The following is a 14,234-nucleotide window of genomic DNA, read 5'->3' as shown; positions in this document are numbered from 1 at the left end:
TCCCCTTTCTATCTATGGTTGCTTTAAAGCCTCTCTAACCCTTTCCGACGCTCTATCATTACTTCCGATGCACTCGACACTGCTCATTTCCCTTCTTTGCCTAATCTCCCACTTACATCTCACGTATCACCTTCACAGAACACTTAAAGCACTGCATGGCTAACTTGCAACATACAGCTGCTGTTGTAGATAACCACTATGGCAGTTAAGCAACTCCCTCTAGTGGTAAAAGTCTCACCTGCAAAGTTCCTTGTGAAGACGAGGGTGACCAGCAGGATGGGGATGATGACCGTCCCAATGGTAACAACGCGATCGAAGGGAAGCTCCAGTTTGAGCTGCACCAGGAGGCCAGCCAGTACCCCACCCCTCTCATCCTGAGAGGAGCCTGGCAGGATCAGCTCCTTCAGCTTCTCGCCGGCGAGTAGAGCCGTGGCCATGTCTAAGTTCTGATCGAGGATGTTCTGCATCCGGAAACACAAGGGGCGCTTGCCACAACCTCCCTCTGGAATGGAGGGGAGGCCCGACACTCCCTGCTGGAGTTAAACACTCCTCAAGACTGAAATATGTGGCCAACTTCAGCCCCTGTCACCACATGTAGGAAGCCTCATGCTGTGTGGTGTGTTTCTTGAGTTTTTACAGTTAACCACTGCTTTTCTCTATTAGCTGAACAGGCATAACGTTCAGAAGCACAATCCTCCCTTTGCCTCTTCCGTGCACTTCCCTCTGTTTTTCCCCATCTCTACAATGCCAGGCCTCAGTCCCACTCTGTGTGGCAGGTTGAAGGATGAGCTGAGTTTAGCAGGCCTCCTTGTGATCCCCAGGGAGAGTGCTTGCTGGCTGAAGAGTTGAAATGCGAGCTTCGGTCAGGGGAAGCTCTGACCAATCCTTTTCTGAAAGAAAAGGAAAATAATGAATAAATAAAAGTACTGTGAGGCACAAGATCCTATTTCTGAAAACACGTTCAATAAACAATTAGTGCCACCATATTTTAAAGTGTGTATTTGTGTTGTCTTCCACTATCAGAAAAAGCTCTCTGTTCCCACCCATCATCCTCTATAGTGCAGTCATGTGTCCGAAGAAGACTAATCCTCGCTCTGTAACCAGTGGTGTGTGTGAATGTGGTCACATCTGGGGGCGGGTGTTGTCTTTGATCAAGCAAGGACACTAAAGGGAAAATAAAGCCTCTCTGGAGTATGCCAACCATGAAGTAATTAAAAGAAGAGTATATTTTCTTTTAGTTTTAAAAATAACATTTTTCTGGACTGCTATTTCACAATTGGTCCCCTACCCCTAAGTGGCCTCCAGGAGGTCATTATCTCTGTGGAACAGCATGTTCACACTGAGATGTCAGGTGAACACACTTGTCAGTGTGATCTCTGGTGCGTCACTGCGTGTGTGTCTGTGTGTGTGTGTGTGTGTGTGTGTGTGTGTGTGTGTGTGTGTGTGTGTGTGTGCACGTGTAAATGGGTGTGCATGTATACATGAGCATGCATATGCTTATGCAGGGTTGAACTGGCGCCTGCTGCATGCTCATTACACTTGAAGGGTATGTGAATGTCCTCTGTGAGTAGTGTGAACAAAGCACCCCTTTCCATCTACAGCCCTCACCCTCTCACTCTACTTCTTCCTCTCTTTTTACTTCTTATCCCCAATTACCCCCTCTGCACACCACTCACTTTCCTCTCATTATGCATAAACACAGCTCATCTATGAAGGCCTTAAAAGCCAAGCCCTCTAATCCAGGGCAGTGAAGTGTACTTAATATCTGGAGGAGTTGAACCTTGAGACTTCAGTTACACAAGTGCAGAAGGAAATGAGCGTATACTATCACCCTCATGGTGTAAGAGATCATTACTGGAGCAAGTCTTTGAAATAATATTTCAAGAAAACTATTTAAGACAGCATGAGTAAATGTTGACCTGCAATTATTGGTAACACAGCGTGTATTTCTTATAACACTGTAAATGACTATTTCATATTTGAGTTTGTGTTATGTGGTACTTTAGCACATTGTCTTGTAGCTTTTAATGTTTTTTTGTGAAGCACTTTTAATGGTCTTGTTGTTAAAATATAGTATATTAAAATGCAGGACTTGCCTTGCCTTGAGAAGAGAACAAGATGTCCTTTATCGGATAAAATACTCTAAAATGTTATACTTCTCTGCCCAGTGACATCCAAGATAACTTTATCAACATCCTCAAACAATATGTCAAGGAAGAGGGGAAATAAACTTAGCATAATTTAAATTTAAAAGGGCAGCATCCCATTTTTAGGCGCACAGTCAGAGGCTGCAATGCTGTTTGTAAGCCACTGGCACAACTATAGTCCAACTGATAATTCCCTCTCACTGGGTGATGTTTCTAGTGTTTAGAGAGGGAATCCCACATTCTTTTTCTACTATAGTAACCCGCTTGGCTATTATCACCAATACAAAGAGACAGAGCTTTAAACAAGAGCTGCAATAGAAGAGCCCCATTTGCTCGTTATAAAGATGATGTCTGAATAGAGAATAACTTTCAGTGTGGATCTGACACTTGTTTTTAGACATCCTCAGAACTCATCTGGATATGACAGACCTACGATAAATACATTTTAGAAAGACGTACAAAACTCTCTTCACTGTTTTTCCCACTTCAACCTTATCAGTAAGTCCTTATTGGAACACTGCAGGGACATATCATCAGAGGATCATTATGTTCCAGTTAGCTTGTGTTAAGCTGTCTCTTCACATGTGTGTGAGTCCAGGACGCTCTGAGTATCTCAACCAGAGGAGCACACTTCCACCAGAGATATAGCAGCTGCGTGCAGATGGCGAGCGGTTTCAGCACCTGAGCGGCGGAAAGCTCCGGAATAACCAGAGACGAGCCACTGAACATCAAGTGATCGAGTGTGTGTGCTGCACTGATATATTGTGTGTGTGTGTGTGTGTGTGTGTGTGTGTGTGTGTGTGTGTGTGTGTGTGTGTGTGTGTGTGTGTGTGTGTGTGTGTGTGTGTGTGTGTGTGTGTGTGTGTGTGTGTGAGAGAAAAGGCTGTTGGAGTCTCCTAGGAAGCTCAACACCTGCAGCATCACCTGTCAACACTGGAAACACTAGCCCCACTCAGTGTGTGCAGCTAACAAACAAGCAGTGTGCATGCAGTGGGGGGAAATATTAGGAAATCCACTCACCATGTCTCGCTGCATCGCCCGGCGCGGTAAGAGTTAATCTGCAGTGCGGGCGAGCAGCTACAGCATGTATCCGAGCACACCGGTTTGTTCCGGCTCCCCCCTTTACCAGATGCCCCCTCCCTGCCTCCCTCCAACCCGATGCTCCCTCCCCTCCCTGCCCTGCCTCCTCCTCAGGAACAAGGGATGAGACTACGCGTTAGGATTCTCCACTTCATAAATGGAATCTCCAGAAAAATCGATCCAGATTCATATTCGCAATGGCACGTGATGTGTGGAAATTGGGACAAAAATGATCGCACAAATCATCAACTATTTTAATGTTGTACAGGTGTATCATATCAATATTACAGATCTAATTAAAATATGAACATTATAGGGGAGTAAAATCATGGGGATAAAACACCATTAATAGTCTTCGGATTTTATAACCACGTTTGAGAGTTATGGATTGGTTTAGACTTGGCTATAGCAGAATAAACCGGCAACTACTATTCAAATCTTGTTTAGTCTACAACCTAACTTTAAGACAGTGGCTCTTATTGATAGGTTATCCGAGCTGCCCATCATTTATGAGTGTGGGCCAGGCAAATACACTTGTTTTTGGTCTCACACACTAGGTGTGGCAAGGATTTTGTTTCCTGATTAAGGGGAGGGTAACCTGAATTTTAAAATAAAGTAGGCTAGAGACTGAAACAACTGGGAAATGTGCGTGTGCTACTGGTGGATATGAATGTCTGAAGATTATTGTTAAAGAGCGTTGTCTTGTAGGGACAATAATATGTATTACCAAGGATTTCCTTAAGTTAACATTACATCACTGCTTAGAGAGGACAATTTTCTCCATCAGTCTCGTGCACAATGTTGAGATTCTTGGATGTGTGATGTGGGCGCGCGATAGTGGCGCGCACGATGTTTGTCAGCCGGACTGAGCCACAAGTCAGTTTTCCTCAAGCCGGTTTCTGCCGGTTGGGGAAGCCGCACCTCACCACGTCTGCTTCCAAATATAGTCTCTCTCTCCCACTCTCTCTCTCTCCCTCGCTTTTTTTCTCTCTCTCTCTCTCTCTCTCTCTCTCTCTCTCTCTCTCTCTCTCTCTCTCTCTCTCTCCCTCGCTCTCTCTGTTTGAGTATCCTTGCAGAGATCTTGAGGTTGTTCACTTCGAAGAACAACAAATCATAAAAATAGGCCTAATATGTTTAGAATTACACTCATAGTAATAAGGTACAACTGTACACTTGCAAGTATGTATACTGAGGTCATAGTTAAAGGCAATGTTGTTCTCGACTTAATTATATTGAACGCAAATCTTGTTGTTGAATGTCAGTGTCGACAAACATAGGCTAAACGAGACTTTATATCATACATATATTTTCTATATACTGTAAGTGAGTCAAATGACTCTTTGTAAATATGCTAAATGGGATTAAATTAACAGAGAAGGGGAATAAGCATAGCAACAAAAAAGAGTACAATATTTATTAGAACACCATTGTCATTTCCAAACAATAAGAAGGGTTGTGAAAGTTGTTTTCAGTTAATCAAATTTAGTCTGAACATCTAAAATTATGATATTTCCTGGAAGGTTATTCTAGGATCCAGTCACTTATTCAGATCTTACCAATCTTACGTACTTATTTATATATCTCCATATTGATTGAGAGGGCTTCATAACACAACAAGGAGAGCAATCTTGAAACATTATTCACACATTTGCTTACAATTGATAACACATGTTTTATTTTCCTAAGTAAAACACAATTTCAGTAGAAATGTACAAGAGTTACTCTGCAATATCCAGGTAGATCAATCATAATAATAAGATGTTGCTATCACTACCACATGACTGTACACAAAGAGGCCTACTCCTTAAAATATATATAACTAACAGTCAAGTAAATGCTGAGATAATTCAGTGTTTACTTTTTAGAAAGATAATGTACAACAAATAAAGACAGTTAGGATCAATTTCATCTATGCACAACACTTCTATAAATGCTGTTTTAAAACATCACTCGATTGCAACAGGTTTACAATAAATTGAGTCAGCTGCAACCAGCTTAAAAAAGTAGCAAAGATGCATAGATTTCTCTTTGTAGCATGCAAATAGTTTGATGTATTTCATACAAACTCACCTATCCTTTCATCTCCACAAATGCTCAAATCATTCATTGAACGTTGACTCACATGCTAGTTCATTGTACCCCACAATGTTGAAATACTTAAACTATACCTAGGTCATATAATGCCCTCTACAGTAAGCAAGCAACCATTATTATCAGCTTTACTTTTCTGTCTTTCTGATTTTTTTCACCAACTCTCTTCTTCTTTACATCTTCGTAACTGAATAAATCTTCACAGCTTTTTCTTTCGTCCTTTTTGTACTCTTGTGCTAAAAGAGTTGGTGTCTATTCCCCCTTCTCACACTACTCATCAAACGTCTATGTGGCCATTTGGACCACCACTGCCTTCCAGGCTCTGTCTTTGTCAAAATCCTGCAGAGTCCCATTGGCCGCTTGCTGCTCAGGGAGCAAAACAAGAAGAGGGAGAAAGAGATAGTGATTTAAATGTGAAAGGTGACAAAAATATTAAGATAAGTTATGTGTGAAGGATGAGCAACACAATGTGTTTTTTACATGTGTTCTAGAGAATATTATTTAATATCATAACGTTCACATGAGCAATAGCTAGTGATGATAGCTAAGAGAATTAAATGGATCACTTTCCGTATTCGCTAACGTCTGTTTTTGGAAGTGGAGAATCATAGAAAGAGAAGGAAAACATGCTTCCATTTCTTCACAATCACTGCTTTTATCAGTCTTACCTCATAGTAATGGGTTGGGGTGTGCATGCTGTCATTGCACTCTGGAGCCCCCATGCGGAGCTGACTCTTGTAAGAGGCACAGTGCACCACAGTGGCTGAAGTAAGAATTGCCTGCACCAGCAGCAGCACCATCAGAATCAGCAGCAGGATGTCGTAGGATTGCTGAAACAGTCTCACACACACACACACACACACACACACACACACACACACACACACACACACACACACACACACACACACACACACACACACACACACACACACACACACACACACACACACACACACACACACATGCGCCAATCTCAAAGTTTCGCTTAATTGTGTTCCCGTATTTCTTGTGCAAAATTAGCTTAAGTCTGGAAGAGCTTCCTTGAATTCCTGCATATTGCATACCACTGTTGAATTTTCACCTCATTAAACTCACCTTGGCTGTAGGCACATCATTCAGGAAAATTTCAATAAAGCTGATCACACTGCAAGAAAGGAAGCCGGAGGCTGAAAAGAGCAGGGGAGACGTAACGCTGCTGATGGCAATCAGCATCTCCACCTGAGAGACACCAAGAGAGGGGAAAACAGGAACTGAGAAAATTATTAAAGCCTAAAACGACAAAAGAAATAGACCAACTTCAATCACTTTTAATTAATTAAGTAATTCATGACAATCCTTTCTTAGAGCACAACATACAAATAGTGCTTAATAAAAAGGACATAAATACAGTCTTAAGAAAATAAAACACCATAAAATGTAAATAAAGTAAAATAGACATTATCTCACATGAGACCTTTTTCAAGACTTGATCAGATCTTAGCAGCATATTTTGAAGCACTTAAAGGGATTTAAGGAGCATATTTTGAAGCACTTAAAGGGATTTAAGGATGTTTTGCTGTGGCAAGTAAGGACAGCGTTTCAGTCATTAATACAGCTCCAATTTTAGCTTGACACTTAATCTGTCTGAGTTTTGCTATGTTTAAATAGAAAATAAATCAAACACAAATGACTGTGCCTGGTCAAGTGATGCCTCAATGTCCTGGTAGTTATATAAGAGAAGAGAAAAGAACCTATTAATGCCTTGGAGAAAAACCGAAGCAGAAACAACTCACGTATTCTTTTGTACTCACCAGACATTTGTTGGGGTATTCTGACACAACATGACTGGCAATAGCACTTGGAAAACACTGCAAAGGATTAAAAACAAGATAAAGTTGTGTGATAGGTTGTTATTGAGGGCAATGAACCGGTTATGATTAAAAGTATGTTTTAGTATGAAAAACTTACAGCAACAAGAATCCAGAAAAATGTGACAGACAAGTAGGGTCCAGGTAGCAAAGCGTCCATGTTGAGTGCAATAATTCCTCCGAATACAGCAGAAATTCCCACAATAACTTCAATCACCTGTCAGAGACATTCTTCAGGGATTGATAATACCAATGATACCAGACAGAGTTATATGCAACAAAACTTAAATGTACTCACAGAATATGCTTTAAGCATTCGAGTAGGGAACACTGCAGGTGGATGAACCACAGATCTGTCATATGTCACCTGCTAAAAGTTGGATGTAGGGTTGAGTGGAGTTAGGATGGATGATTCAAAGCCAGAGGGAGAGTAGAAGGGGCGAAACGTCAGCTGGGGGAATAAAAGCAATCTATCGCACATAAACACCCACCTTCCTGTGGCAGCAGCAGTCTTCTGCAGAGCGGGCTGACAGGATGACAGTACTGGCCATCAACACCTCGAGCAATATCATCAAGATGAGGTTGAAGTTGATCTGAGAACAGACGTGGAAGGAGGGAGAGCACAATAGCAGATGGAAGATTGAAAAAAGAAAATAGAGTAAAACGCTTTATTTTGAAGGATCACTTAGTATGCTTAGATTTTTAGTTTCCATTAAAGTACTATGTTGCATTTACATTGACAGCAGAAGGGTTTAGGACCAGTTTACATCCAAACCAAACCAGACAAGTGGTCGTTACTGCAAATGTTGACACGTAGAGCACCTGAAAATCGGACACCTTGAAAAAAAAAACAATAAAAAACACGAGACCTTCAACAATATCAAGCGCCAATTGCCTCAAGGAATTACAACGTAATTATGTGCTTTGCCAAAGGTTTGTTGACTCACTGCAACATGTCTGTTCTTGGCAATGGCAAAACTGGCGATCGCTGCAGGGATACCCTGTTGGAGAAAAGCAACAAATTAATTGTTGAATTAATGTATTAACTAATGTGTCACTGGCATTTTGACATGACAATAATTTAAACAATGGGCATCACCTAGGAAGTGATATACAAACCTATTATTTTTCTTCAAATCTTGAGTTTGTCCTGATATTTTGTCAGTACCCAAAGATTTCTGGGATTTATAAAAGTTATTTTTTGCTCTTCTAGGTAAAAGAACATGGGTGGTTCAGAGCTATCTTACTGACATAAGTATGTTGGTCCAAAGCATGTATGGTTTGTCCAATGATACCAATTTGATAAAACCATTGGATAATATTGCCTGCATTAGCTACATTTATACATAATACTATGTATGAATGTATTAAGTAAGACCAGATATGAATGTGTCTGTGATTGAGCTTGCACAACGGTCACTTACAGATCCGGCAGCACAGCGCAGGTAGTCCATGGCAACAGGAAACACATTTCCCAGGTACAGAGAGAAACCAGATGTGATGAGGAGACTGCCCTGAGGACACATACGTGGGCATGCATGCAAATACAAATGATCACTCATAAATGCGTTCAACAGGTAAAACTCTACAAGAATACTGACATTCTCTCACACACACACAACATAGCACACATATTTAGCCATTCATAAATCTGAACTGTTTACCAGATTAAACACAAAGCACAAAATGCTGACATGTAAAATATTGACAGCAAGCAGCAGCCGTTTTACTTCTCTGTTTTCTCAGAGTAAATGGTCACAAACTTGCTAAAGTAAGTGGTTTGCATACTGGAGACATATTGTTCTCCCCTAAATTTGGAAGCACAAAACAAGACTCCTTGTTGCCATCCCACTCAAATTCTTTTGATTGGGATACTCTCTCATCAGAACAAAAGAACACCCCAACCGTTAACATTTGTGTGTGATGGACTGAATAAATGCACCCTGTGATGTGCCTCCTGTATACCTCTCCCTGACCATCCTCCCTCTCACCCCTAAGAGGACGCTGTAGAGCCAGGCCCTGTAGCTGAAGCAGGGGTGCTTTAGAGGCTCCGGCTGGGCCAGCTGCAGGTCACTGGCCCTCACGTCCACCGTGTAGCTGTCCCGCTCGGGCCTATACCGCTCCCCCCTGTCTGGCCTTCTCTCTGTTCCCCTGTCGCTCCGTCGTCCCAGAGACCCACCACCGCCCCTCTCCAGAGTGGGCATGTGGCTGTAGGTGAACTCCTCTCTGGCTGAGAGCTCATCGGACTGCATGACGGAAACAGCTGGTGGTTGACTTCAATTATGGGATGGGAAACACACAGCGAGGATAAAAGCCTCTGGGGAAAAGGGAGAAAATGGTGAAAGCTGCGTGAGTTTAGGGCATTGATAACATTATTCTTCAAACCTGTTCTTGTCAGCATGTTGCAATACGTTTAGTAAAGAAAATTGGATTGAAATCTGAATACTCCAACTTGGAGTTTCTAATCCAATCAGGTAGTATCTCCACAACCAGCCCCTGTCTTTTTTTGCTTGCTTGAGCACAGAGGTCACTTTGATTCTCATATTTTTCAAGCTTTGTTTTCACGTATTACTCCCTCCATACTCACCTGTTGTTGAGTCTCTGGCAGAAAAGTCGTCAAAAATAAAGTATGCTTCAAAAACTGAACTCAAACCTCCTCATGGTAGACAGATTGTTTTTGTCTGCAACTCCTTCCGATCCCCATCTCTCTCCTTCAAACTCTCTTTCAACCCCAACTCTCCTCCTCTTTTCTCCCTCCCTCTCTCTCTCTCTCTCTCTCTCTCTCTCTCTCTCTCTCTCTCTTTCTCTTCACTGAAACAGTACTAAAAAGTTTGTTTGAGCCCTTCAAAGCGTGGAGCCTGAACACATGGCTCTTGTGCTGCCAGCCCACTTGGTGCCAAAGGGAGAGTGCCTTTGCATGACAACAAGGGGAGGACGAAAGGGGCTCGCTCAGGGGGCAGAGTTAGTAGGGCAAACACCCCCTTTACACTCCCACTTGCACATGCACATACACATGCATCAACCCACTCACAAATAGGAACAATAGACACTCAGAAATGAACACATAGCAACAACACAAAGACATACAAATTCCAGCTCACGGCAAGAAAAATAAGCAGACACAGGGAAATAAATCACATAAACTGTCAGCAATGTCAAACAATTGCCTACAGAGTTTCTCCCTGTGGAGTTCCCCTCACGACTTCCCTTGTTGTTGCTTAGCACTCTGCTTGCACTGCACAGCCCAGTAAATTAAGATGCCCAGCAGCGCTTAAGAAAAGAGGCAACAGACATTTCCACGGATTAGTCGCATGGTGTCCTGTCTGACACAGCTAATCAGATAATGGATAATTTCTGCTTAAATAAACTACTTATTTAGGAGTAAATTCTACTGGATGATGACATATTGTGTGAGTGTGTTTATTATTTCAGTGTATAAGCATGTGCATGTGTGTGCACCTCAGGATTTGTAACAGTCTTTCACAGCGCACCATTCTCTGCTCAGCATTGTTCCTAGTGGGCGGTAACCATGGTGACTCCCTAACAACTGCTGTCACCCTGTCCTTACCCATTCAAATTCTTTGGCCAACGCACACACAACAGTTTTCTGGAGGATCTGAGGATGAACACTGATTAGATGAGACACAATCCAATAACTGGGAATGTAGAATAAATAACAAACAGCCTGTCTGGACAGGATTGTTTTCTCCCAGCAATTCGACTAAAGAGTTTAGCATTTCATAAACCGTAGAGCCAAACAAACCCTAGTATCCTGCTGCATTTGACATTTAAGTCACATGCAGAAAAATGCGGCAACAGTTATTAATTGAATCATCTCAAGCCACTATCAGTCTATTTTCAATAGAAACACAGTAGCCTATAATGTAAGAATGAAAACTGCAGCATTTCAACAGCAGTCCAGTGTTTCACTGCTTTGACTATTTTCTGCAGGAGAGTGGGCCTGTCGAGCACAAGGCCACGTCTGTTCTTTACGGCTTTGAATTGCTTTTTACCTGTCTGTCTGTCTGTCTTTCTCTGCCTGACCCTGTCGCCCCCTCTGCACCTCAACTTCTTTGAACTTGTCATCCGAAATTGCTTTAATCCTTTCGAAACATACAGCATGCACTGAAACAACTGAAACCTTGACTTCAATTAAATGTATTATGTCAACACAATTCACATAAGTGTATTAGGTGTGTTGAAAGCAATAATATTAAGTTGATTTGAACTTAATTGTATTGCTTTCAACTAACCTAATACAGTTATGGGAAATCTGTTGACACAATACTTTTAATTAAAGTCAATGTTTCAGTTTTTAACGCAGTTTACACACGGTTCCGGTGCTTTGACGCTTGCCGGTGGGCGTGTCTGGCGCTTTGGGTTAACGCGACCAACAACCAATCACATTAATCTCCCGCCCCGGACACACATACACGCTTTGATTGGCTAGCACTTCCGTCGACGCTTGAGAAGTTGAATTTTACTCAACCTTCACCGCGACAAATATCTTTTAAAAAGATACATTTTGTAAGTTTGTCAGATTTAAAGGATTTGTTGTGTTTTTCTTTTTCACTGTCCTTTCATGCGTTTTCTACAAACAATAATGGAATGTAGCTATATATTACTCTCTGCTGTAATAAAGGGAGTAGAAAATGAGTAAACCAGCAAGTGATTTCAGACCTAACCAACGCTCATTAGCTCAGGCTATCTGTTAATGTTATTTGTTTGACAATATGAGAAGAGAAACAGCAAAGCAATTATCCAAATTGTCTTCTGGAAGTCCAAGACTCTTACCACAGTCCTTGATGAAGATAAAAGGCATATACTTTTAAATTAAGACGATTATTCCTGTTTGTGTCTTTGTAGCATGAGCAAACTAACTTTGGTGGTTTTTACTTGCCAGTTAAATTATTTACCTTATGTTTAGACATTATGTATGAAGAGTTTATAAAGTTTATGTAATTTTATTATGTTAATATTTAATTTAAGGCTCCAGAAATGAGTGGCCTGGAAATAAGGATTTCTTTTCAGCATATTTATCTAAGACAGGGTTGGATCTTTTCCCGTTTGGTGCCAAAAAATACCCAACTTCCAGCTAAACCGGGACCTTCTAGATGTGAGGAGAAAATAAATTCAACTTTAACATCAAACAGAATTAAAGATGTCCCTATGCTGTTTTGAGCCAGAGACTGCACCAGGAAAATCCATGAGCAGATTCATAGCATCCTTTATATTAATCTTTATAGAGGAAAGATATATTAAGTCACACACAGTATACAAGCCATGTGATATCACAATCCCTGGAAAACAATGTTCCCAGGCCAGGACTAGACAGGCCTCAAGCCACTCACACAAAGAAATGATGACGCCATGTGACCATTACATATGGTGACCCATTCTGATGACAAAAATATCCTTGCTCTATTTTCAGTGGTTTGGTGTGAAATAGCTCTTTAAAGTAATACTCAAAACAGAAAAAAACGAAACACAGTCATCCTTCTGACATGCAACATTTAAACATAGATATTTAAAAGATGAGCTTCTTGTTTTGACAGCGATATAACAGTAAGACACATGAGAAAACATCCGTGGATATATATATACATTAAGTTACATTACCAATAGCTCTGTTTGTTATGAACAATATTTACACAGGTGAAGGATAAGTCCTCTTTCCCACTCATGTTGCCCAAAGTCACATGTTGAAAGTCCCTCTTTGCATCAGTCACATTACACGTACTTGTCAGTTGTTTGTCTTGTTTGGCTTTAAGGACTAATCAGCACAGATAATGCAAAGTGACTGACAAATTTACAAATAAGTACTCTGTACAAGTCCACAAGTTTAACCAAGTATTCACAGCAGTTCTTCCTCACAGAGCCAGGAAGGTGTACACTGATGGCTTATCGCATTACGCTGAGGTTGTTCGTGATCTCAACATTGTATTCTGATGCTGATTGTTGCAGATGGTTGCAACTCTGCCTCTGAGTTCCCGTAGTACCACCTGATCTATTTAGTTAAACATGTAACAAACAGACTGATCTACTTAGCTGTATGAGGGACGCTGTTACAGTGATGTGAAGTTATTGGCATACTGTGGCAGCTATCTTATGACAGTCATTGTATGTTACTTCAATAATAGTTGATAGATATCAACAAGGCAGACAGACAGACTATCTGTGTAATGATAACAAAAGCTTATTAGCAACTGATGAGCTTCACAGAGACAAAGCAACATGTCTTCTCTTTTAATACAGTGTCATGTCTCTGCTAAATATTCTCTGGTCCTGTGTTCAGAAGGAGATCAGACAATGGATCCCTTGGAGGAGGACAGGTGGATGGACTGGATGCGGATGGCCAGGGTCTTCTCCAGGTCCTGCAGGATGTCAGAGCCGGGGCTATCTGGAGGCGTGTCGTACAGCAGCTGTTTGAATGGCTCCAACTCGATCAGGATTAACATGTTCTTTAGGAAGTAGCCCTCTATATAGGAAGCCAAGTCTGGAGCACCAAGAAACTGTGAAGAAAGTAACAAAAGCTCCATTTAGAGGACATTTATAACACTTTAAAGGGATATCCAGATTTTGTTAAGTTAGGTTGTCTGACATATTTATGTAAAGTCAGTGTATTACCAGCACTCCCCTAGCACTTTACGTTGCAGAAACGCAGGGTTGCTGGTCTACTGCTGCCTAGACCGGTTAGTTTGTTTGTGTTATTGTGGTTAGTTCAGACTCAACAAAGTTACAGAATAACACAATCTTACCGATAATGGCAGCAGCAGACCAGCAACCCCACGATACTGCAAGGTAAAGTTATTGTTTTTTGTCAATGGAGTTTTGTGGCTGTTTTGGAGAGTCTATACTATATAAAGATTTAAAGGCTTCAGTTCCCTGTTGGAAAGAGTTGTCTCACAGCAGTGAACATTTTCTAAATATAGCATACACTTAAACTGATATTGATTTGTTTTAGGTGGGACTTGCTGCTGCCTCTTCAGGAGCAGTTATTTCCTTAACATCTGCTGTAATACACACACTATAAATGAGTACCTGATACAACCCAACTTAGAACATC

The 14,234-nt window shown here is 41.3% G+C and overlaps 3 protein-coding genes and 1 long non-coding RNA gene across 8 annotated transcripts in view; 1 reads left to right on the top strand and 3 right to left on the bottom strand.

Moving 5' to 3' along the window:
* Positions 1-727, bottom strand: part of panx2 (pannexin 2) — a 7,575-nt gene extending 6,848 nt beyond the window's left edge. The window contains exon 1 of the mRNA XM_063900332.1: positions 239-727. Coding sequence (XP_063756402.1) covers positions 239-467 — 229 coding nt within the window. The 5' untranslated portion in view covers positions 468-727. The remainder of the gene's footprint in view (positions 1-238) is intronic.
* LOC134875778 (uncharacterized) overlaps positions 1-14,234 on the top strand; it is a 21,597-nt gene extending 7,363 nt beyond the window's left edge. The window contains exon 3 of the long non-coding RNA XR_010167282.1: positions 13,464-14,234. This is a non-coding gene — a long non-coding RNA (uncharacterized LOC134875778). The remainder of the gene's footprint in view (positions 1-13,463) is intronic.
* On the bottom strand, positions 4,636-10,415 carry mlc1 (modulator of VRAC current 1). Of its 3 annotated transcripts, none has more exons than XM_063899400.1 (12): positions 9,756-10,415; positions 9,160-9,485; positions 8,593-8,682; positions 8,116-8,169; positions 7,904-8,005; positions 7,660-7,761; positions 7,467-7,538; positions 7,269-7,385; positions 7,112-7,168; positions 6,417-6,539; positions 5,987-6,158; positions 4,636-5,681 (listed from the first exon to the last, which is right to left on the bottom strand). In XM_063899400.1, the coding sequence occupies exons 2-11, from the start codon at positions 9,418-9,420 to the stop codon at positions 6,018-6,020; spliced, it is 1,119 nt and encodes a 372-aa protein (XP_063755470.1). In that variant the 5' UTR covers positions 9,421-9,485; positions 9,756-10,415; the 3' UTR covers positions 4,636-5,681; positions 5,987-6,017. The 3 variants fall into 3 exon arrangements, with proteins under 3 accessions (XP_063755470.1, XP_063755461.1, XP_063755451.1); XM_063899391.1 differs by having other exon boundaries at positions 4,637-5,681; positions 5,987-6,148; positions 7,904-7,990; positions 9,756-10,412; XM_063899381.1 differs by having other exon boundaries at positions 4,638-5,681; positions 5,987-6,148; positions 9,756-10,406.
* The window catches only part of btbd11b (BTB (POZ) domain containing 11b), a 69,327-nt gene continuing 67,758 nt past the window's right edge, over positions 12,666-14,234 (bottom strand). For 2 of the 3 annotated variants that reach the window (XM_063900310.1, XM_063900294.1), the window contains 2 exons: positions 13,927-13,962; positions 12,666-13,680 (listed from right to left, as the gene is read on the bottom strand). In XM_063900310.1, the coding sequence (XP_063756380.1) occupies positions 13,471-13,680; positions 13,927-13,962 (246 nt within the window). In that variant the 3' untranslated portion in view covers positions 12,666-13,470. The remainder of the gene's footprint in view (positions 13,681-13,926; positions 13,963-14,234) is intronic. The other variant, XM_063900303.1, reaches the window with a different exon arrangement.

This window comes from Eleginops maclovinus, chromosome 2 (assembly GCF_036324505.1).
Source record: "Eleginops maclovinus isolate JMC-PN-2008 ecotype Puerto Natales chromosome 2, JC_Emac_rtc_rv5, whole genome shotgun sequence".
NCBI classification, from domain to species: domain Eukaryota; kingdom Metazoa; phylum Chordata; class Actinopteri; order Perciformes; family Eleginopidae; genus Eleginops; species Eleginops maclovinus.
The sequence above is the reverse complement of the archived record's forward strand: the minus strand, read 5'-3'. Positions and strand labels throughout refer to the sequence as shown.